The sequence below is a fragment of the Lynx rufus genome, unplaced genomic scaffold, assembly GCF_022079265.1.
Source record: "Lynx rufus isolate CCGP_SWC_20201006 ecotype Redwood Valley unplaced genomic scaffold, mLynRuf1.p SCAF_17, whole genome shotgun sequence".
Lineage (NCBI taxonomy): Eukaryota > Metazoa > Chordata > Mammalia > Carnivora > Felidae > Lynx > Lynx rufus.
This window is the reverse complement of record NW_025814831.1, coordinates 45,429,773-45,454,874: the sequence shown is the minus strand read 5'-3', so window position 1 is coordinate 45,454,874 and position 25,102 is coordinate 45,429,773. Positions and strand designations below refer to the sequence as shown.

Genomic DNA, 25,102 nt, shown 5'->3' with positions numbered 1-25,102 from the left:
AATAGAAACAACTTTAACTGCAGCAGTTCATATATTCATAAACTATTTCTTCAGGGGATGATTTCTCTTTAGCACAAATATCAGCATGTCATATTGTAAAAGTCATTTTTGAAAATAAGAATGCATCAGGAATAGGTTTTCCATGGTGACAATTAATAGTTAAGTTTAAAAGAGTTTACCTGTTAATACATTCTGCAAAGCATTGTCTGCTTGCTGTTTTTATTTTGTAGTAGTAAATACCATGTTCACTGCCTAAAATGTTGCTATGTGTGTTCATGTTTTGGTTTAGAATTTCAGAAAGAGAGCAAGAAATAACTGGTCTTCAGAATGAGTTAGATTCTTTGAAGGAGGCTGTTGAACACCAGAGGAAGAAAAACAATGTAAGCAAATCTTGTCAGAATAAAACTTTCCTTTTTATTATTTCACTGAAATACCATGATTCAGAATTTTTTTAATTTACTTTTAATGTAGATTTTTTCTTAATCTTTGTGCTGTTTTGTGTGTACCTTATTTGGGAGGATTATTAATCATTTTATTAGAGAACATATTTTAATAAATAAATGAAATGACTAATTTGTATATTTCTGATTATAATTTTAAGTATTGAAACTATATTACAGCTTCAGATTTTAATTTTTTTATTAAAATGCAATTGACTTTTGGTTGAACTTTTATTTGAAAAAATTCTTTCGTCTCAATATTTTAAAATCCATTGTATTTTTTTAAAATTTGACTAGGCTAGCCTTTTTGTAAACTGAAAGTAAGCCAGTATTGAAACTCAATATTTTCAGTAATTATGTCTTTCGGAGCCTTCTGGAACTTCCCTTTTTTTAACTGAGAGGTGGTTCAAATTTTGGTAACGAAGCATGTTAGAGGCCTCAGAACCTGAATACATTTACAGTATAGTGGAAGAGGATAGTGCCCTAAGAAATACAAATCTTAATACTTTTACTGAATAGACAGTGATTTAGGTGATTCTTAAAAAATTCTGACCAGAAGGTGATACCTGTAAGTAGAATCCAACCATTTCTTGCTAGAGAAGGAATTTTTGCACACAAAAGTATGCTTGCTAAGACTTGAGCAAGGTTAAAAATGTTCCTGAAATCTCTAAGGGGATATTGATGGGAAATTGATATGTGTTTTCCAATGGAAGTTTAATTTTTCAAAGTCTGCATTAATTTGTTAATTTAACATTAGTTGACATGTACTTGCACCCCAGAGTTTGTCAAAATTAGGTATGTGAATTGCCCTTTGTGTGTCTGTGTAACATTACTAACAGCATTGCTTGGCCACAAAACCAATATATTTGAATTTGCCAATATATTGTTAACATCTTAACTGTGTTTTATCGTCCGGATTCTGAGGCAGGGAGGACGTAGTAATACCAGTGTAACGCAGCAGCATCGCTGCAGGCATGGAAGTGTGTGAGAAGTGCCCGGACACTGGAGGCCAGCAGATTGCGGCGTCAGTCCATTCCCGCTCAGCCACTTCACTGGCTGTGTGCACTTGGCCAAATTTCTGAAATGACCCCAGCTGTGGTTTCCCCATCTATAAAATGTTATGAGGATTAATGAGAATTTACATGAAGCACCAAGTTCAGTGTTGGGCACATAAGTAAGCATTCAGTAAATGGTGATTATTGGCTTTTTGTTTTTAATGTTTAGATTTCTCAATCTGAAGAAAGACTGAAATATAGCAGATTGTACGTACTTCTATTTGCTAATGAAATGCTGTTAAAATAGATCTTTCAGAGCTCAGTTTCCAATGACTTCTGTTTCTCTTCCAAGAGAATGTGGTTTTATAGCTTTCTAGCCTCCCCATTTTCAGCCTCGATCAGGTAGCTCATACACTCATGTCAGGTTGCTTTGTGGCATACACGTGTGCAAGTGCAGGGACTATGTTATTCTTAGGTAGACTCAACATGCGTTAATTTGATAAAACCTATTTAGAGGGGAAAGTTATGCCACAGTGGAAAGTCCGAGTGATAATGGGCCTCGTTTAAAAGCCACAATGTAAAGCTTTTTGCAATACTTGTGTATTTTCTGTCCTTAATCCCCTAATATTTGATGTACCTGAAATCATTTTTATCTTGGTTTGTGTGTTTACTTTTGAATGCTTTCTTCTTTGTCACACATGCATAGTAATTACTCTACAGCTGGCATATTTGGTGTGTATACTAAAACATGGGAAGTGGGCATCTTTATTTTCTCATTCAGACTTCTAAACATTGCTTTTTATTTTTTTGCTAATATACATATTTCCCATTGAAATAATTTTGCAGTAACCAGCATTTAAATGCAGTGCAAAATACTGATGAAGTAAAAAGCAAAAATCTTTCAATAATGGATAAACTGAAATCATTCTTTCTAAAAATGATTAGGACCTTCGGGAGAAAAACTGGGAAGCAATGGAAGCATTGGCATCAACTGAAAAAATGCTGCAGGACAAAGTGAACAAGACTTCCAAGGTTGTAATGCTAACTCCTAGAAACAATCCACCGAACAGAGAAAATCTGCAGCTTGTCTTAAAATCAGACTAAAGCATTTAATTTTACTGCAATTTAAATATAAAATCTCCTTATCATCCACATTATCATCTCTGTCATCTCTGCTTTTTTTCATCTACTCTTCAAAGCTTTAATTTTGGGCATGCGGTTTGTTGTGATTACCTGATTGTTTGAGCTTTGGTGATTACTGCTTTAAGCTGTAGAGTCTCAGGAGACCTATGCTACCCATGTAAGCCCTTGTCACTGTATGCCTCGGGGGATGGTTAAGAGCCTCGGAAAAAACCCTGACCCCCTCAAAATCTAACTGAATTAAACACATTTGAATACATAGATGTACATGAAATCTGCTGGGTTCTTTGGGGCACACCAAGAGGACTCACACAGGGTAGAAAATGATCAAAGTGTTAAGTACAGGGAAGCGATCAATTCTGGCTGGGTTGTTCCTTAGAGGAGATGAAATTAAAATTAAACTTAAGGTTTTGAAGTGGCTGGACAGTAATGAGGCATGTGTTATGTATAGTGTGGAATATTAATAGAAGGGATTATTCTGACTGGAGTATGTAAAGTACTCCTGAAACATACAGCTCCCTCTGTCTTCACAATGGTAAAGGATATTCTTCCTGAGTTTAAGTTGTTGGATGGTTTAGAAGATTTTAATGAAATGTAATGGAGAAGAGTTGTTTTTAATGATTGAGACAAATGTGCCAGTTTAGTCAGGCATTTTGAAAATTCCTACCAAGAATAAATGTGGAACAGGAGTATTGAATTTTGTACATGGGCTAATAAAGTTAATTATGTGATTCAGCTCATCATTCTGGAAGTATTTTGTGGACTGAGGGAATCTTTTATTTTTCCTGTAGTGTAATAGATTTGTATTTCTATACCTACTCACCTGGGCTTAATTTTCACTAAAACCTAAATTTGAGATAGCTGGCAGACACTGGGACTAGAGAAATCTAGGCCAGGGAAAAGAATGATCTAGGCCAGGTAGGACTTTTTTTTTTTTTTTTTTTTTTTTTTTTTTTGAGCGTAGTTGTAGTCAGTTCCATTAGCAGTGGGGGCGGGGGGGGGTTGGTTTCTCTTTACTTTCTTTTTCACTGTTAACACCTGCCTTTTAGCTTCTATTTTGTTAATGAGACTGGGTTTCTGGGAAGTGCTAATTACTTATTATGCCATTCCTGCAAGAAATTATGGGCCACTGTCATAGGCATTCTTGTATATTTTTTACAAAAGAGAGCTAGAATTTATCCATGTTTCATCCTGTGATTGGTGAGGAGTATAAAACTTTACTCTTGTTTCAAACTTATCACCAAGTGCATGATGTTTTCTTACATAGCCAGTGTTCTACAGAGAATAGAAATTGCAGTCTTCCTCTATTTTAATGGAATTTAGACTGTTTTTCAGGTAGCCTAGGTGTAAAGTGATGTTGATTGACTCAGAGCCACAAGTTAGGTTGGAGGAGAAAGAAGTATGTACAAGAATTCCTTTAGTGTTTTAGATGATACAAATAAGTAATAATCTTACCTAAAATGTAGGAGAGGATGGTATACTACTTTTTCAGGTTTATCTTTAAATTAGTAAGTATTCTTGAGGAGCTACTATCAACGATAAGTTCACATGAAAGATACTTCGTATATATTACATTTAGATAAAGATAGCAACTTTCAACATAAGATCTTTTCTAGGCATTAAAGTAGAATGGAGATTGCTATCCACAACCAAACTACTGTATCAAATGAAAACTTTTTAGCAAAATTAGTACAAATCAAAAGTAACTTCTCATTTTTTTTTTGCCTCTTGTTATAACTTTGACACTTGTTTCTTTTACTTAGATTCTTTTTACCTTGGAAAGCTTTCTAAAAAGTGCCTCTTTTCCTGTTTTTCTTCAGTGATCATTCTACCACTTCTGTGGTCAGATGATAAAAATGACCTCTTAATTGTGAATTAATTCTGAATCAGCGGTTAATTTTCTTTGAATGAATGTATCTTATGCAGTTAGATGGGTGTATTTCTGAAAAATAGTGAACTTTATCGAATCATTGAAAATACTCCATTAAAACATCTAGTAAAGCCCTGCCACTAATCTTGAGTGAAGTTTTTTTTTGTGTCTGCAGAGAATATGATTAATCTCTAGTTTTTATTGTGTAATTTTAGATTTTCATGTTAGATTTTCTAAATTGGTACGTATGCCTCTTAAATCAGTACTGGATTTCAAAGGTCGCATTTAGATGATGTTGGAAAGATAGGGTTGAGATGTTGTTAGCTTGCTTGCCTTCTTGTCACCTCAGCTTCATAAATGTTTTTTCTTGGCTTGGTTTAGGTGTGCATTTTTATAGATGTCATTTTTTTAAAAATCTGGTAGAGGTAGTTTGATTATTAGAGTTTTATTTTGCTTGTGTTACCCTAATTTTGACAAACCATGGTTTTGAGTTAATAATTGGTACCCATTGTACTTGGTTTTAAAATCACCAAATTTAGACATGCATTTGTAATACCTTTAAATTTACAGCTGACAGAGTCCCTACAAGTGTCAGAATTAGTTTTCTTGATGCTTGGTATTAGTGAATTAATTGCCATGAATTTTTCCTCTTTCCTCTTTTTCCCATATGTACCACCCATCAAATTTTGACAGCCTTTTTTTTCTTTGTTTAGCATAAGTAACTTCACTTGACCTTGAAGCTGGAAATGTGAGATTTGCCATTTTAATCCCATCATTATAGTCCATCGGTAGTGCATTTTTTTTGTAGAGAGATTTGCTAGACCATAAGCCTCAGTGTTGCTCAGATGCATATTTTTTGCAAATAGTTTAAATTTCAGCTATAGGAAGTGTTTTTTTTTTTGTTTTGTTTTTTATAACATGTAGTTTAAAGTTTTAGCTATAGGAAGTGTATTTTTTGTTTTCTTATTTTTGTTTCTATTTTTTGAATTGAGGGGCAAATCACTTGATTTCTAATGGCAAGGGAATTATCAGATATTGCCTTGGCTTGATTAATATAAGACATGGTTATTTAGGATGCTTTAGAGATTTTGCAGATTTTTTCTTACAGAAGTATTTTAATATTTTAAAAAGAGAAATTTTAACTTTTACCAGTATTAAGATGAATTTTTAAAATACTGTGACTTTTTTCTCCCTTAGAACTTAAAAGACTTTTTTTTTTTAATTCTATAATCTTGTAAGTTTGATTTGGTTCATCTTCTGCTTTAGGAAAGACAACAACATGTGGAAGCTGTTGAATTAGAAGCTAAAGAAGTTCTCAAAAAATTATTTCCAAAGGTGTCTGTTCCTCCTAATTTGGTAAGATTGATTTTTATTTCTTTGCACATGTCATCTTTATCATTATTCAAGGAAGTTGTAATGAGCATTCTGCACTTGGTTCACAAGTACATCTATTCCTTAATCTTTTACATTTTTAACTTAGGGTGCTTTTGAGTAGGTAAGATAAATAACTTGGTTCAAAACTCATTTCTCTTTATACAGCTGATACTTTTGTTGTATGCTACAAAATTTACGTAATATATTATTTAGAGGATCATAAGCATATTTGGGAAAGAAAAATTTCTTAATGTTTACTAAATCAGTAATGTTTTTAATGGCTTTATTCAAAATAGAGCTTAATTTTAAATGATTGCTTCTTAGTTTTAGGAGCACTTTATTTTCTAATTAAATGTGTTTAATACTTTGAGGGTTTTTTTCTTTTCAAAACTCAACATCTGTTAACTTCTTTAAGCAAAAGGCTTGAAGGTAGTACAGAACAGCTTGCTTTACTTGAGGTTAAATGAGAAAAGTTGCTTTGATTCACAGAATTATTACAGTGAATATTTGAGGCAGAGAAAGTGAGTGTGCACGTAGTTTTGTAAAATGGTGTTGTAGGTCTTTTTTAAAAAATTTTAATGGAAAATTGTATACATACTCAAAAGTAGAATAGCATAATGAGCCTGATGTACCCCCTTCCATACATCAATACACAGTCTTGTTTTACCTCCTTTCCTGTACTTTCTAGATTATTTTGAAAGAAATCAAACATCAGAGCATTTCATCAATAGCTATTTTAGTATGTATTTCTAAAAGATAAGGATTCCTTTAAAAAAATTACATGAAAAAAATCTTTAATTTCATACATTTTGTCAATACATTTCTCCATTTGTTATATAAATTTTTAATTTTAATGAAATAACCACTTACTTTAAATTTTTTTTTTTAATGTTTATTTATTGTTGAGAGAGAGAGACAGACCAAGCATGAGCTGAGGAGGGACAGAGAGAGAGGGAGACACAGAACCGAAGCAGGCTTCAGACTCTGAGCTGTCAGCACAGAGCCCACCGCAGGGCTTAAACTCACGAACCATGAGATCATGACCTGAGCTGAAGTCGGACACTAAACCAACTGAGCCACCCAGGCGCCCCACCACTTACTTTAGTTTGTTTTAATCAGGACCTTAAGTAAGGTCGATATGTAATTGGTTTAAGATGTCTCTTAGATTTTTTTTTTTTTTTAATTCGATGGATCCCCTCCTAAATGTCAGCAACACCCCTTCTCTCTCTCTCTTTTTTTAAACCTAATGGTTTCATATGAAGTTTCCTAGTTTGGATTTAGCTGACTCCACCCTTGTAGTGTCAGTGTGTTCTCTGTCCTTTGTGTATCTCATAAATTGCTGGTCCATAGAGGCCTGATTAGATTCAGATTCAATACTTTGGACATAGGATGGAGTAGGGCAATATTTCATGGGCAGTGTTGTGCACTTCTGTCATGAGGTCTATAAATGTCTGCTTGTCTTTCTTTGGCCCATTGGAACTTATTTAGGCTGGCTATCCAATCCTTTTGACATAGCAGTGCTATGTCAACATTTTCTACCTCAAACTTGGAATCAACTGTTTCTCCAAGGAACTCTTGGCTCTTTCTGTGGGCACTAGGTGTGGTATAAATAAACTTAATGGCCTGTTCTGTGTGTAGTTTGAGTTTAGCTCTTGTTCTCAGATTATATCTACATACAGTCTAAGTTGAACTTGTACGAGAAGCAACAATTCTTTTGTTTCCTTTGTAACTGTTGAGGATACATTCAGGTTTGATCAGTTTAGTAGATCTCTACCACTGTGGGTTTAACTGATGAGATAACTTGCACTGGATAGGCAAATGGACACATTGTCAGTTCTAGTGCTGGTCTTAACTTTGAACCTAGAAGAAGGGGTTGTTATTCATCTATTTTATATTTTTTCTTTTGTGGCCATAATGTGTTTTTAATTCTTTATTCCCACTTTAATTTTATTACTTAATGGAAATAACATTTGGGGATTGATTTCTTTGACAGTATTTTTATGAGCCAAGAGAGTTAATGATTTATAATATCTATTTTTTTAATTTAAAATTTTTTAATGTTTATTTTTGAGAGGTAGAGAAAGAGACAGAGTGTGAGCAGGGAAGGGCCAGAGAGAGAGAGAGAGACATAGAATCCGAAGCAGGCTCCAGGCTCTGAGTTGTCAGCACAGAGCCCGACGCGGGGCTTGATACCACAAACTGCGAGATGATGACCTAAGCCAAAGTCGGACACTTAACCGACTGAGCCACCCAGGCACCCCTTGTAATATCTATTCTTGAAAGGTTGTGTAAGATCACCAGCATTAAAAATCCTTTTTTATGTAACAAATTTATTCTTACCAACGGTATTACCCACCCTCAATAGCCAAATGTTTTTGACACTATAAATGTTTATAAATCGCCATTAGACTTGGATGATGATATTTGGCTTTTGTTCATCCACTTGTTAAAAGTTGAATATTTCTGCATGTAGTCTATATTTGAGGAATATATTAACTATACCTCTTAGAGTGTAGTGTTTTAGGTTTTTAAAGGTATGAAGGATAGGATAATTTATTTAACTTAAGATAATAAAGCAGCTTTAAATTTAATCTTAAGCCAATATAGTCAGGTATAAAAGGACTTGTATACCTGAAGTATAATCCTTTTACTGTTTTCTTTTGCTTTTGTGCTAAGCAAATCCTTATAGGAGAGATCTAAACTATATAACCTAGAGGAATGTTTACAAACATTAAGCAACTAAATTAGCTTTTCAGCTGACAATAACTTTTATTGAATCCTGGTATTTGAAGCTAAGTAAGATTTTAATAGTACATTTATTCTTGGATCAAATTTATAACATGAGAGTGTTTTTCTTTTTTTTTAATAGAGACTCTTGACTATACTGTGGGGTATTGTATTGTGGGGGTGATCTCAGCATCTGGTTTTATTGTTTTTTTTAATTCTTATTTGATAGAGTATAGAGAATCCTGATTCAGCACATAAGTAATGCTTGATATTAGAGTAGTTAATAGAAATTTCATGTGTGTTCTTTTTTCTTGGAGTAAATCAAAACCAAGGACTTTAAATCAAATTTCCTCTTCTTCTTCTTTTTAGGTATTTGTTAACAAATACTCTTTACCAGAGTTTAAAATTTGGATAAGAAGCATTAAAAATGTAACACAATTTGTTCTAAAATTTAGAATAATTACTAAAACCAAAATATATGCCTGGGTTTGCATCCCATTTAACCTATTAGCACAAATAGAGTTTTTGTTATTTTTAAACAAGTAAATGTGTATTCTTATCACTTCTCATTATGATTTTAAAAACACTTCATAATACATATTTATTTTGAGGTATGTTCAGAATCTCTGGAGCATCTTCATGGAGTTTGAAATCCTCTGAATTGAGTATTTTCCGTTGAACTTTCAGTTTGAGAACTCGGAATACTTAGTTTTTGAGAACTGGTTTATCTGAAAAAAGTTTTGAAAATTCTTTCTCTGTTTTAAAGATTGAATCTGTTTGTCCTGGCACTATTTAAGTGGTAGAGGCTGGAATTAAGTGAGCCTAGATCTCTAAGTCCTGAATTCAGTTGCCGATAACCTTGGTCAAAGTAAATAAGATTTGATTTTGATGGTAGTACCTAGGTATATTTTTAGTGTTTATTTTCAAATCTGGGTTAGGTACAATTTACACAGCAGTTTATTTTTCTTCGAAATTTCCAGAGAGGTGGTTTCTTTCATTGTCCTCTAGTTTGGTTATTTAAAATTTTGTCCCTATTTCGTTTAGGTATTTTTGGAAATTGCTTATTTTGACTTTTCTTTTTTACAGAATTATCGTGAATGGCTGCATGGATTTGAAAAGAAGGCAAAAGAATGTGTGGCTGAAACTTCAAGTTCAGAGGAGGTTAAGGTTAGTTCAAGAAATGAAGTACCTCTGTTTTAACCGACATGGAAAAATGAAGTAAATCCGAATTTACCTTTATGAGCGTGGAACAATAAAGTATATATTATGAGTAGAATAATGACCTTTTGAGAAAGTGTAAGAAAGTGATTTCATTTTGTATAAATTTTGGTAGAAATGCCACAAGTCTTCATTGCATTTGGTACATATACAAAGCTAATGTTTGCTGTTTTTTTAACTCCGTATTGTAATCACTTCTAAAACTGTATATTTAACTATCTCTTACTCTGTTTTTAGTCTGTTTAAAAAGTAAAGATCAGTTGAGGTAGGTAGGTAGAAACTGATTGGTTTGCTAAAGTATCCCCAAATACATCATTAAGAGTGTTCAGAATCTAGATGTGTCTTTATCTTTGCTAATGTTTGGAAGATATTTTGTATCTCAAGTGGCATGAATAAAATCCTCTTTTCCATGTGTGTGTAGCATAGGTGTTGTGACTTGACTTCACTTGTGGGTCTGCTTTGATTTTACCATCCTGCTAAAGAGCGATAAGCCTATTTATTATAAAATTGTGTAATATATTTTATAATAATCAGACTCAGGAAGTTTTATTAGTGAAGACTGAGTGACCAAAAAGGTCATTGAACTTTATTTTTACTTAAGAAGGTTGAAATGTATTGTTTCACTATAAAGCAGTCAGAAATCATTTGTCAAAATATACCATTAAATACTGCAACAAATTTGAAGTACACAGTTTCCTGGTAAAACTAGAGAATTTTTCTTTATTTTATTCTCTGTAGGTTCTAGAGCACAAGTTGAAAGAAGCTGATGAAATGCACACATTGTTACAGCTCGAGTGTGAAAAATATAAATCCGTCCTTGCAGAAACAGTAGGAAATGATTTTTAGTCTACATTTCAGTTTTATTTTTAAATTATTAACTTATTCCTTAGAGTCTTAAATACTGATCTTGTCATTAGAACATGAATTTTTCAAAACAACCATTCTTTTGCCCATAGGAAGGAATTTTACAGAAGCTACAGAGAAGTGTGGAGCAAGAAGAAAACAAATGGAAAGTTAAGGTCGATGAATCACAGAAGACTATTAAACAGGTATTTACAAAAGAAAAGCATAGTGCAGTAGTTCTGAAGAATGTGGGCCCTGGATCAGTAGCATCAGTGTAATGTGGAAACTGGTTAGAAATGCTTTTTCTTGGCCCCACCTGAGGTTTTCTGAATATGAAACTGTGGGGACAGCAGTCTGTGTTTCAGACACCCCCACAATGGATTCTAATGCCCACCCAAGTTTGAGAATCACTTGTTTAGTGTACGACCAGACAGTAGTGATAGAGGATGTAAAGTGCTTTGAACATAAGGCAAAGAATTTGGGGTTCAAAATAAGCTTTACATTGGGGCTCCTGGGTGGCTCAGTTGGTTAAGCGGCTGACTTTGGCTCAGGTCATGATCTCGCGGTCCGTGAGTTCAAGGCCTGCGTTGGGCTCTGTGCTGACAGCTCAGAGCCTGGAGCCTGTTTCAGATTCTGTGTCTCCCTCTCTCTGACCCTCCTCCGTTCATGCTCGCTCGCTCGCTCTCTCTCTCTGTCTCTGTCTCAAAAATGTTTAAAAAAAAAATTAAAAAAAAAAAGCTTTACAGCATTGATATGTGATCCATGATACAGTATTCAAGAAAAACTTCTTTTCATGTGATCTGAATGTTACTGTAATTTTTCTCCCATTTATTTGGCTGTGGAAAAGGGTGTCATCTCTGTGGTAGTCATCTTTGTATGGTGACAGATAGTAACTAGACTTTGGGGGCCATTTTGTAATGTATGAAAGTAATCGAATCACTATAATGTACACCTGAAACTAACAGGATGTTGTATGTCAATTATACTTCAATAAAAATATGTAATAATCACTTGTTTTCCGGTGCCAACCTGTGCAAAATCTAGGGTTGCCAGTGGTATTCTATGTTAATGCATTTGGGGATTAAATACAGCCAGTTATTAGTTGATTGTTTTAAAAAAATTCAGCACTTTTAGCTAGGCCTTAATATAATATCATGCAAATGGGGTGGGTTTTGACTACTGGTTAAATCAAATGTCATACTCTCATATTTAAGGTCTTTTAAAATTCAGTATGGTTTTAAATGAGATACATTTCAGAACCTCTGAAGTGTCTGCTTAAACTTCTACAAGGTTTACGTGGTCATATGATTGTTTCGCATTTCAGATGCAGTTGTCATTCACATCTTCAGAACAAGAGCTAGAGCGATTAAGAAGAGAAAGTAAAGATATTGAAAATGTATGTTATTTCATCACTTGTAACCTGTGGACTCATTTTTAGTATTAAGGGTTGTCTTAAGATCTATGTTTTAAGATTTCTGTTATCTAATGATGCAGTTGTTATGCTTTTAAGAATATCGTGGGTAGTGTTTGAGATGATAAAGTGTTATGTTTGTGTTATAACTTTTCATTATGGGGGAGCATCGTGAAAGGAGATCTTAAATATGTTAACTTTTCCTTCTTTGTTGCTTTGCCAGCTGAGAAGAGAGCGAGAACATTTGGAAATGGAACTAGAGAAGGCAGAACTTGAGCGATCTACCTATGTTACGGAAGTCAGAGAGGTACTTACAATAGAACTTTTTCTACCTTGCTTCTCAATTTAAATGAAGTTTATAACAGTATTTCCGTAGAAGTTGTTTGTGGCGGAGCTTCCGAGTAGCATACAAAACATGGGATATCATAAGGAGATCAATCTTAAACTCTAAACTTCATTGCAGCTGAAAGATCTGTTGACTGAATTGCAGAAAAAACTTGATGATTCATATTCTGAAGCAGTAAGACAGAATGAAGAGCTAAATTTGGTAAGAAGCTTGTTCTCCACTGGGTATCAAGTAGGCTCTGAAAACACTTGTGTTGACATGTGGAGAAGCCATCCAGACTTCTCCTTGCTAACCTCTTTAGCTTGGCATTTTTGTAAGTTTAAGATAATCTTCATATTCTGATGACTTCCTAAGATGATCTTTCTTTTCTTTACTCCTAAGATGACCCCTCCTTTCTTAGCTCCTAACAATAGCATGTTGGGCTTGCAACTCTTCTCCAGAAAAAATTTCTGTGTTTTATAAAACCTGTTTCTTGTACAGCATTATTTTCAGTGAATAAAGAAGTGAATCAGACAGCTAAATATTGGCTGAATTGTGAAGATTGTTTTCTCAGTTACCATGCTTAACTGGACCTCTTATTTTCGAACCTGGAAGGAGATTATTGAAGGTTGAAGATACGTCTTCTTCATTCAAGGACGATAATTCATTCCATATTTTAACTGGTCTTTCTATAGATTATAGATAACAAAAAGCTTGTGAAAAATCTTTATCATTATTATAACATTTAGAGCATAGTAATTCTAATCTATAGACTTAAAGATAACTAAGTTTAGCTAAATGCCTTATAAAACATAGAGTACCCTGTATTCCCACTCTTAAATTTTCTGGAAATTTACACTGATTATGACAAGCTTAGTTGTTAGATAAATAGGACTATCTTGTTGTATGTTTCAAACAGTCATGTCTTTCTGTGACTTAAAAATTGTTATAGCACATGACTAGATTTAAAGTACTTGGATAAACTCTAGGAAGATTATAAGATTGTAAGTTCCTCTTAGCCCAAATTAATCCTGCACAGTTTGGAACTTTCTTATACTGCTGTGTATATCAAAGAAAACTTCTTAACTCACTCATTTGGCTGGTCTTCTGTGTTACGGCAGTGATTTATGGGAATGAGTTTTCAAAGTAGGCCTCTTTGAAATGTACACATTTGAGCCTTCCCCTACCCTCCCCTTTAGTTTTGAAATAAAATTTTGGTTTTTACTTATCTTCATTTTACTTTAATTAAGTCATTTCCACTGCAGTGTGTGACTAGTTTTATACATATGCTATTATATTGCACATATGCTATTATATTGCACAGATTGGGACTGAGATTATGTCACAGCTACAAGCCATAAGCCCTACCCTACAATGTGTTGTTAAAAAATGTTTAACTACTATTGTTAGAGATCTTACTTTTTAAAAATTTTATTTTTAAGTTTATTTTTGAGAGAGAGAGAGAGAGAGCGAGCAGGGGAGGGGCAGAGAAAGAGGAAGACAGAGGATCTGAAGCAGGCCTTGCCCTGACAGCAGAAAGCCCAATGTGGAACTTGAACTCACGAACTGTGAGATCATGACGGGAACTGAAGTTGGAAGCTCAACCGACTGAGCCACCCAGGCACCCCAAGATTTTACTTTTAACTTTGGTCCTTGGTAGCTGACTCCAACGGTAGTATCGAGCCCATAGGATTATAGTTTAGTCTTCATTTGGCCTGATGTTCTCTTTGTAGTTTTTCCCTACTTCCATTAAGAGACCATTTTAAATGGTATTTGTTTCTTATTTTTGCCTTGAATCTTCATTTGAGTCTTCTTTTTGTTTGCTCAGGATAACTGTTGCCACATTTTAAGATAAAATAATTTTGTTTTCCTGTACATTGTGTGTTTGGAATAATCTCTCTGATGTACTAAATTAGAGTTAGGTAAAGGAGCAAAAACTGAAGCATTTGGGTATTTAAATAGAGTTCCCAAAATCAAATTTCCACATGAAAAGTCCCTCACTAATTTTCTCTCCAGTTTGAAGGTTAGGATCTTCTATTTCCCCTTTATGGGTCTTGAGGAACTGTTTGGAAATTTAGGCCAATGGGTGCGAGGCAAGGTCAGTTAACCTGCCTGATGACTTTAATAAGAAAGTTATTTTTTTGTCAGTGTAATCCCTTTCCCTTATTCATATTTAATTGGAACATTTATCATGAGAAAAGGCATTATATACTGACACTAGAGTTTATGGAACTTTACAACTATTTTGACAAAGTGGTTGTTGAGACATTATCTTAAGATATCTCTTGTTGTATAATTAGGCCATTGTGGTCTTGCACTGATCTCTTCAGTGATGTTTTAAAGGATTATCAACTTCTAAATTTTTAAGTTTTCATTTTACTATATTTGTAATCTTCTGTTCAATGTCTTTTAAAATATTACACAGTTGACTCTTAACTGGAGAGGTCAAGAAAGCCTTAAAAAACTAATTAGTAAAATTTCTGACTACTTGCCTTTTAATTCGGAATAATTTAAATATGAACGAAGTACTTAATGAATAGTGATTAGTAACACTTTTTAAAGGCCCTTTACTGGAATGTGATGGCTTTGTTTTTACATTTGCAGTTTTCTATTCTAAACTCTAGTTTGTTTCTATAGCTTTTCTTATATTTAGCTTTACAGATGGGAACCTCCACCGCTTAGCTTTTCTATACATCTGGTGCAGCATATTGGCTAATCCACTGTGCATAATAACTGTTAGCGATCCCATTCTTTCTCATTCATTCTTCTAGAGGTCTCAGCACAATCAAAGAAGGATGCAGATTAAGTTAACTGTGGTGTTCCTTTATTTTTACAGTTAAAGACACAGTTAAATGAAACACTCACAAAGCTTAGAACTGAACAAAGTGAAAGACAGAAGGTAGCTGGCGACTTGCATAAGGTAAGATGTGGCTTGTCCTGAAGATGTCATATCATCATACTGTGTTGTGCTTTGAATCTTAAGCAAACACACTGCTAATTGTAGATTTTTTTTTTTTTTGCATATTAATGTGTTTATAAATTGAAGCTGTTTTACAGTCACATTTTTGGAACAAAAATTTTGGCTTGTTTTTCCATTCTTAATTTGCTTCATTATTTCAACACATATATATAAGTACTTGCTTTATAAAGTATAGATTGTGGTTTTTTTTGTTTTTTTTTTTTAATAAATTTTTTTTTTCAACGTTTATTTATTTTTGGGACAGAGAGAGACAGAGCATGAACGGGGGAGGGGCAGAGAGAGAGGGAGACACAGAATCGGAAACAGGCTCCAGGCTCTGAGCCATCAGCCCAGAGCCTGACGCGGGGCTCGAACCCACAGACCGCGAGATTGTGACCTGGCTGAAGTCGGACGCTTAACCGACTGCGCCACCCAGGCGCCCCTAGATTAAGTTTTAAATTTGAGTGAAGGTACTCTTAAAAATTTGGTTACATCCATTTATTGTTTTGTTGAGATTTGCTTATGTAGTTGCTTACAAAGTATGTTTCTTTAGATTTTTATAGATCTAAAAGATGTTTCAGAAATTTGTGCCTTTTGTTTCTTTGTAGAAGTACACTTTCTTTGTCTCATATAAATGGGCAGTTTTTAAGATTACATTTCTTTTTACATTAGGTTAACAAGTTATTTGTAATTGTTATTAGATATTTTTAGTAATGCAGCTTACATATGCTTATATCAGCTGCTTTAGAGTCTGTGTTTGTGGGAGTCATTAGCAAAACAAATATGTCACTTTTTTAAAAGTTGAGAGAAATATTTTTATTTGTTCTGTATGATATAGCTTATAATTGTTATCTAGAAGCCTAGGAATCTATAGAGTATGTTTAGCATGATGGAAAACACAATCTAGGAATTCAGAATAGCTTTAAGTTACTTTGGTGTTAGTGTTATCAGAACATAAAATGTGAACTCAGGATGTTTTGTATCAGAGCTCAAACTTAGATACGTGATACATTGTCAAGGATGAGCAATCTGATTTACTTTGATATGTGCTTTTAATTTTTGACCTTGATCAAAATATACAACGTGCGCTTTTAGCCTAGCAGTTTGGTTTCTCAGATACTAAGGATATTAAACAGGTGCTCGAAGATAAGGATGTGCCGTGTTACTTACAACAGAAATACTGTGCAACATTTGATTGGAAATGCACATAAATATTTATTGATATAAAAAGTTAACAAAAATACTTTGTGAAACAAATATAAAACAGCATGTATGTTAAAATCCCATTTATATGAAAGTTTCTGCCCATATTTTCTACTGTCGCAAGATGTATACAAGAGGGATCTGGACAAGAGAGTCTGGGCAAACCCACTGACTTTTTTAGGATTTGTGGGGCATATATGGTTTCTCTCACATACTCATATTTGCTGGTGTGCTTAACACAATGCTTTAAAAATGTAAAAACCACTCTTAGTTTGCGAGCTATACAAAAACAGGCTGTGTCCAGAATTGGCCGATGCCTTATCTAGACTAATAATAACCTAAATATCAACTGTGGTTATTTCTTCTTTAAATTTCTTTATACATTTTCTGTATCGTTTGAACTTTTCAAACAATAAGCAGTGAGCATGTGTTTTTATAATCTGGTCAGGGAGGAAGCTGTTTTCATTTTGGAGAGAAAAACAATAGATTGGCTGTACCTGTATTTTGACATGAGCTTTATTTAATCTTGTACAGAATATGTAAGAAAATCGCTCTTTTTTTTTCTCATATGTTTATCAATTGTAGTATTTCGAGGCTACCATATTGTTTTCCTTACAGGCTCAACAGTCACTCGATCTTATCCAGTCAAAAATAGTAAAAGCTGCTGGAGACACTACTGTTATTGAGAATAGTGATGTTTCCCCAGACACGGTATGCGTTTTCTTTAACTGCACATCTCTAGGCTAATTACCTTGTAAATCACGTGAAGAATAAAAAGTGTGCAAGAACCATCTCTGACTTAAAAAATGTCTTTGTAACATATGTCCATCAGTTACGTTGAATTCTTACCGAAAGCCATCTTTTCTATGATATATTTTATCTCTGAAGTGCAGTGTTTTTATTAAGTATGTTTTCACTTTAGCTTAATAAGGTGTTGTATTCATTTTAATGTTTTTGTTGTAAGTATTATGGTATACTGCTTAAGAGTGTGGACTTTGGTAGACTGCCGCCTGGGCTTGAATCCTGACCCTGCTGCTTAGTAGCTTTGGACAACTTTCCTTAGCCTCTCTGTGCTTTAGTTGCCCCACCTGTGAAAGGCAGTGATAATAGTACCAATCTTGTAGGATTGTTGAAGGGAATAAATGAGTTCCTATACAAAACACTTAGAATAGTCTGTAACATTTACAGTAGTGCCTAGCTCAGTATATGTGAACTTAACTTTTACTGTTATGAATGTGCTTTCCTTTGGTGTCTGGCGAATTTTTTTCTGAAAAGAGAAATGGATTTATAACTGATATTCAGGGTCTAGATTGTTGCCTTTGTTGGCCTAGTAACATTTGTAACCTAGCTTTCTTTGGTGCAACCTTATTTGCACCCCTAGGTAGCAAACAATATTTCTTTTTTAATGTTTGTTTATTTTTAAGAGAGAGAGAGAGAGAGAGACAGAGCGTGAGTGGGGGAGGGACAGAACATAAAAGAGAGAGAGAGGAAGACACAGATTCTGAAGCAGACTCCAGGCTCTGAGCTGTCAGCACAGAGCCCAACGTAGGGCCCAATCTCATAAACCGTGAGATCATGACCTGAGCCCGTCGGATACTTAACTGACTGAGCCACCCAAGTCCCTTGCACACACTATATTTCTTTATGTGGTTTTTGTTATTATTTATTCTCATGTGATTTTCAGTATTTTTCATGTTTGTATTTAAAACAACAATAAAATATTTTCTATTTTGGTTGCAAATGCCTTTTCCTTATTCTGGAGTTTCTCATCACTTTCCCCTTCTTTTTAGGAGTCTTCTGAGAAGGAGACGATGTCTGTAAGTCTAAATCAGACTGTAACACAGTTACAGCAGCTGCTTGAGGCAGTAAACCAACAGCTCACAAAGGAGAAAGAACACTACTAGGCATTAGGTAAGGATAACTGAAGTGTCATTGTCTGTGGGTTATTGACACTGTGTATGTGAATGTGTCTGTAGTGTATGCTTGCCATGAGTACAGAAGCTCTTGTTGCCCTAATGGAAATATTCCCCCTTTCTCACTCTCTGTACCTCCAGATGATAGCTTTAGGTTTCTTGGAGCTTTATTACCATCTCTTACATATTTTGGTCTTGTGGCTTGGAGGGGGAAAATCCTTTTATTTTTGCCACCTTTGACCTTCTTGTAAAACAGACTCTCTTGTAACTTGTTTACCTAGGTTTTGTTCATTGCATAATGTGTGCACCTGTTTCTTTAGTTTATCCTCATCTTCGTTCTGGTACAGGATCTATGTGATTTTTTTTAATGACTTGGTAAAATAAAGTGACTAATGTTTTTACTGAGGTAAGATGCTGAATTGAAAATCAGATTATCACAATTTCTTTAAACTGGAAACTGAGTTTTACTTATGTGTGCTTATAGGGTAAAGAAATTCCCCCTTTTTTAATATTTATTCATTTTTTGAGAGTGAGTGAGTGAGTGGAGGAGGGGCAGAGAGAGGGAGACACAGAATCCAAAGCAGGCTCCAGGCTCTGAGCCATCCTCATAGAGCCCGATGCAGGGCTCAAACCCACAAACTGTGAGATCATGATCTGGGCTGAAGTTGGAATTTTAACTGACTGAGCCACCCAGGCGCCCCAAGAAATCCCAGTTTTTAACTCCTGAAGTGAGAGTCTGAATTGAAGATAGATAAACCTATCATTAACCTAACCATGTTATGAAATTTTATTGCCCTCAGGATAGGTTAGGTGTCCTGGAAAAGTTGAGCGGGTCACCATTTTGATTACAGGGGCAGCAGTCTATCTATCTCACTTTTATAGAACGATTGTCTTCTGACCTGTCTTGGCATAAAATCTCCTTTAAAATGCTATTTCAGGTCAGTTACCTCTAAAAGACTTTGTAGATAAACCCAGCTCATTATTTTAACCTGCCAGCAAAAATAATTACTCCTTAATCTTTTATCCTTGGTAAGCTGATCTCTCCATAGCATATAAACTTCTGCCACATTACCTCCCTTCTCCAAATTGGAAAATAACCTGCTTCCTGTTTCATTGGAAAACTCTTTCTCTCATGTTTTCAGCCTTACTCTCTTTACTGCACATGTTCCTTCTGCAGTCTTAAAAACCTGTTCTGATGTCTTATTTTAACCTCGTACTTCCTTCAGGATACCACCTTAATTTTGTTTGTTTGTTTAACAGATATTCTTAAACTATTCTCACAGTATGCACTTCTCTACTTGCTGTTAACAGCTTCCTCTAGTCTAGAATACCATTCCAGTGAAAACTTTTTTGCTGGGGTCATTAGTGATTTCCTAATTGCTAGATCTGATACAGGACTTTCTTTTAATACTGAAAGTATAAGAAAGTATAATAGTTTTCAGTATAAAGAACTGAAAATAGTTATGAAATATGCTAAATATGCTGGAGTCAGTCCATAGGCCTTTGTGTGATAGGGAAAGGGCTTCATTTTTGAGAGCCTAAAAAATTCCAAGAATACTTACTATCCTTGTCTTTCAACCTTGTCAGTGGCATCTCTCCGTCATCTCAGAGGTGTTCTTTAATATTTCTTTTTCTTCCCAAACACATGGTTTGCTCATATTAAGTCTTGTGAACCTGTTTCTACATTGGTCTTCATCATATTAAGTTTGAGACTAAATACTGATTAATGGTAGTATAACACTTTGATTTTTCAGATTTGTTTTCTCTGAGGTATGAAATTGTAGTAACTTTTAAAATATATCCTGGCAGTACAACTAAAACTGAGCTATTGTTTGGCAGGTAGCTCCCCTGAGTGCTAACTCTTATCAGCTAATGAACAGAAGTCCAGGTTTGACAAGTGAAAGGGTGGTTGAGCATCAGCAGTGCGTTGTGAAGGATAGGATGGATTGTATGAAGATCACCGTCCACCAGACACTTGAGAACTCTGTCGTCTATAGGTTCTACCCGGCATTGACAGTGATAACACTTCCCTACACAACCATTGGTTCCCACAGCTCTTCTTTGTGCCCTTTAAATGTTTATGTTACCAGGGGTGCCTGGGTCGCTCAGTCGGTTGAGCGTCCGACTTCAGGTTATGATCTCACGGTTCGTGAGTTCAAGCCCCTCCCTGTCAGGCTCTGTGCTGACAGCTCAGAGCCTGGAGCCTGCTTCAGATTCTGTCTCCCTTTCTCTGATCCTCCCCCGCTCACATTCTGTCTCTCTCTCCCTCAAAATAAATGAACATTAAAAAAAAAATTTTTAAATGCTTATGTTACCCTCAGTGTTTTAACTTTAGCCATCATTTTTGCTCAGTGTTTTCTCCCTCTCGTTGAACTCTCTTAAAACTAGTACTTATGATGAGAAAAAAATCCAAACTACTACCTGATGATTAAATTGGAAGTTTAATTTGCTTAATCATCAAAATGTAGATAATAGATTAATATCTGATGTCAGGAAAATTACTTCTTTTTAGTATGTACCACAAGTACATATGAATTGTTCAGAATAATGCTGTACAGTTTTGATAAGGCAAAGACAGTGTTTGAAAGACAAAAATGAGAGAGGTGATGATATCTAGTAATTTAGTTTTCTAAATCCTAATATATGTTACTTAGCATGTAGGGGTAGGTATATTGATCTTACATACTTAATTTGTAAACCCTTAAGCCTTCTCTTCTCTTTTGGAAGTCTTCCTATCCATCTCCTATCCCTCCTCCCTCTCTCCCTCCCCAAAAGAGAAGATTATCATTCCTTCCCTTTTTCATGAGTTGAGGTCATTTTTTTCAGCTTTGAACTGGCAACACTAGTACTTTATAGTATACCTTTTTTTTTGTTACCTTTCAGATATCTATTTTTCTTTATGTTTCATATTTGCCTAGCTTCTCAGTATTCAAAGTGTGTATCTGACCATCTCAGAAGATTTTATTACTCCAGAGTCTTAGTCTGGGCTGCTATAACAAAAATCCCATAGACTGGGTGGCTTAAACAACATTTGTATTTGATGGTTCTGGGGGCTGCAGAGTCCAAGATCAAGGCTGCAGCAGATTCTGTGCCTGGTGAGACCTTCCTGGTTTAAAGACGGTCAACTTCCCACAGTGTCCTTGCATGGCAGAAGGGGCAAGAGAGCTTTCTTTGATCTCTTTTAGAAGGACACTAATCCCATTCATGATGGTGGAGTCTTCCAAAGGCCTCACTTCCAAATGCCATTGCATTGGGAGTTAGACTCTCAACATATAAATTTTGGGAGACACAAACATTCAGAACGTAACATTCAGGTCCTGTTACCTTGGAACCAGCGTATGGAATCCTGGGGAGGTAGGACGATAATTTTAAAAGCAGTCACTTTATGAGTGTGCTCCTAAGCATGAGCAGGCTTCGACATGTGGTCATTCATTTAATCTTGACAACAACCTAGGACGGTAGATAGGTGGTATTATTATTATCATTATCATTATTGATTATTACCATTTTACAACGGACCCAAAGAGGTTCCTGTAATTTGCCCAAGGTCATGCAGCTGGTAACTGGGTGAGCTGGGATTTGAGTCGAGGTGATCTCTGCCCAGCACCTATGCTCTTAATCAGTACTTTTCTTCTCCTTTAATCCATGCATTCTGTGCTCTGACCCCTTTTGTTGCTGCTTTCTTTTCTCTTCATCTGGCTAATCCTTAGTTGCCAGCCTCTTCTTGCTCGTGTAGTCAATTCTGACTTTTTCCTAAAGTTGGTATTTGGTTTGTCGGTAGTGAATTGGAGAGGCTCTCGATGTTATCCAGAAAAAATTGAGGGGAAGTTTTGTGTATGTGTTTTGCATGTATGTTCATTCCCTACTCTTGTGTGACAAATAGATTTTTTTTTATGATGTAGTTGTCTCTTGTTTCTGAAAGAAAGATGTTCTTTTATAGCAGTATTGAAGCATAAAGACTAGTGTTCCAGATAAAAGCTGGCATTTATTTCTACGTGTTACACTGGCTATCACAGTGCTCAGGTTTTCATTTTCTGTGATATGTTTGCGTAGCACTTAATAGTATCCTGTACCAGTGGGCTAGGTAGACTTTCTGATCCCCTACTAATCTTGTTTTCAATTAGAGAACATGATAACCAGTGAGAACTTTGCTTTTTAACTTTCTAATTCTTTTCCCCTCAACTTTTTATTTTGAAAAAGTTCACACATAAAGAAAAGCTGAGGGGCGCTTGGGTGACTCAGTCAGTTAAGCGTCTGGCTCTTGATTTCGGCTCAGGTCATGATCTTACACTTCGTGAGTTTGAGCCCCACATTGGGGCTCTGTGCTGACAGCGTGGAGCCTGCTTGGTATTCTCTCTCTCCCTCTCTCTCTGCTTGTCCCCTGCTCACGCTCGCTGTCTCAATATAAATAAACTTAAAAAGAAAAGCTGAAAGAATGGTGCAACACTCATACATCCTTCACCTGCTTGATCTCTTTATGTGTATACATGTATTTTGTTGATGTCAAACCATTTGAAAGTAACTTACAGATACCATGACATTTTATCCCAAAGCACTTCAATATGTATCTCTGAAGAACATAGTCATTCTCTTATAAATCCACAGTAGTATCATTATCACATCCAAAAAAACAAAAAAAAACCCAAGAAACAAAAAAAATCCCTCAAAAAAGCAGTAGTTCTATAAAATCATCCAGTATTAAAACCATATATTCAAATTTTTTCAATTTTACCACAGATACCTTTTTAGCTGTTTTTCGCAAACCAGTCACAATTGTATGTGTTGTGTTTGGATAAGTCTTTTTAGTCTCTATAATGGCTTTTAAAGTTTCACTTCTTATAGTCATTTTATCTGACTTGGAAAGCTTCACGTGACCTCAGAAAATCTCAGCCTGAAACTTTGTTCATTCATGGGGGAGAGTTGTAAATTCCAGTGCGCCTCACCTTATTAGCTTTATATTTTCTTGAGTAAAACTAATAAAAATGGATTCCCGGTGTTGTTCTTTTAAAAGTTTCCTAATAGTACTTTCTTTCTTTTTTAAAATATACTTTATTGTCAAATTGGCTTCCATACACTACCCAATGCTCATCCCAACAGTGCCCTCCTCAATGCCCATCACCCACTCCCCCCACCCCCCACCCCGTCAACCTTCAGTTTGTTCTCTGTATTTAAGAGTCTCTTATGGTTTGCCTCCCTCCCTCTCTCCCTGTTTGTAACTTTGTTTTTGTCCTTCCCCTCCCCCATGGTTCTGTTAAGTTTCTCAAGATCCACACATGAGTGAAAGCATACCGTATCTGTTCCTAATAGTACTTGCAAATCCCTACATTATTCTCAGTTTGGTCTGAGGTTTTCACTCATATATTTTTAAATCCACCTCATAAGCTTCTGAATCCTGAGATTTTTTTCTTGTTTTCGATTACCATTAGTATAGTTGCTTTGATCCTGGTCAAAAGAGCAGGCTAGATCAAATAGAGTATATATTTTTGATGTTTGACAAATGTCTTCTGATTGCCTTTTGTTTCTTGTCTTAAAATGAATTTCTTCTTTCTGATCTTTTACAGAGTGAAGCAACTGGGAAGCTGTTCATTCAAGGATAACAGAAGGCATTGTATTATATTTTGCCAAATTAAAGCCTTATTTATGTTTTCACCCTTTCTACTTTGTCAGAAACACTGAACAGAGTTTTGTCTTTTCTAATCCTTGTTAGACTACTGATTTAAAGAGAGAAAAAAAAAAAGCCAACTCTGTAGACACCTTCAGAGTTTAGTTTTATAATAAAAACTGTTTGAATAATTAGACCTTTACATTCCTGAAGATAAAATAAACATGTAATCTTTTATCTTATTTTGCTCAATAAAATTGTTCAGAAGATCAAAAGTGGTAAAGACAATATAAAATTTAACATTTTAATACTGATGTTGTACACTGTTTTACTTAACATTTTGGGGAGTAACTGCCTCTGACTTCAAGAAAACACTTTTTTGTTGCTAATGTAATCCGTTTTTTGTAATGGCGTCAGCAAATAAAGGGATGCTTATTATTCAGACTTGCTCCAATTTTCATTGCGCTGTAACAGATCTCATTAGTCCTACAGATTGACATGATTTAGAATACAGTTATTAACTGCAGCTTTTGGACAGGAAAGATAGGTGTTACTGTTCATACACCTTCTCTGAGGGGAGTTCTGGGTCTTCTCTGTGGCTGTGTGCAGTGTAAACTGTGTCCGGCAGTGCATGGGAAGGAGGAGGCACAAGAATACAGCTCTCAAACTCACCACTGCAGCTTCAGGTGGGAGAGCTCTCCTTTTACACTTCCTGTTACTTTCTTAACTAAGTTTTAGTTTCCGTCTTGTCAGGCACATGTTACATAGTTTGCATGTATTATTTTTTGTTGAAGAGAGTTTTAATTCATTAAATAATTTTATGAAAGCACTGGACCCTACAGATGCTAAATAACCACTGAAAGATCTCTTGTGCCATTGAGGGTTTTTTTGTTTTGGTTTTTTGATTTTGGGTTTTTTTTCTTTTTTTCTTTTTTTCTTTTTTTCTTTTTTCCTTCCTTCCTCCCTCCCTTCCTCCCTTCCTTCCTTTCTGCCATCGAGTATTAAAGTGCCTGTTAGGCCATACTGTGGCCTCCTTGCTTTTTCAGTAATGCTTCTACCTAAAACTCTCTTCTCTTGGATAT

At 35.2% G+C, this 25,102-nt stretch overlaps 1 protein-coding gene across 7 annotated transcripts in view; it reads left to right on the top strand.

Moving 5' to 3' along the window:
* Positions 1-24,462, top strand: part of KTN1 (kinectin 1) — a 114,192-nt gene extending 89,730 nt beyond the window's left edge. For 3 of the 7 annotated variants that reach the window (XM_047079600.1, XM_047079599.1, XM_047079605.1), the window contains 13 exons: positions 290-380; positions 2,381-2,467; positions 5,712-5,801; positions 9,633-9,713; positions 10,503-10,592; positions 10,721-10,813; positions 11,932-12,003; positions 12,242-12,325; positions 12,482-12,565; positions 15,180-15,263; positions 17,124-17,216; positions 18,296-18,416; positions 23,980-24,462. In XM_047079600.1, the coding sequence (XP_046935556.1) occupies positions 290-380; positions 2,381-2,467; positions 5,712-5,801; positions 9,633-9,713; positions 10,503-10,592; positions 10,721-10,813; positions 11,932-12,003; positions 12,242-12,325; positions 12,482-12,565; positions 15,180-15,263; positions 17,124-17,216; positions 18,296-18,409 (1,063 nt within the window). In that variant the 3' untranslated portion in view covers positions 18,410-18,416; positions 23,980-24,462. The remainder of the gene's footprint in view (positions 1-289; positions 381-2,380; positions 2,468-5,711; positions 5,802-9,632; positions 9,714-10,502; positions 10,593-10,720; positions 10,814-11,931; positions 12,004-12,241; positions 12,326-12,481; positions 12,566-15,179; positions 15,264-17,123; positions 17,217-18,295; positions 18,417-23,979) is intronic. The other 4 variants (XM_047079603.1, XM_047079601.1, XM_047079602.1 and 1 more) reach the window with 3 other exon arrangements.
* The last annotated feature ends 640 nt before the right edge of the window (positions 24,463-25,102 follow it).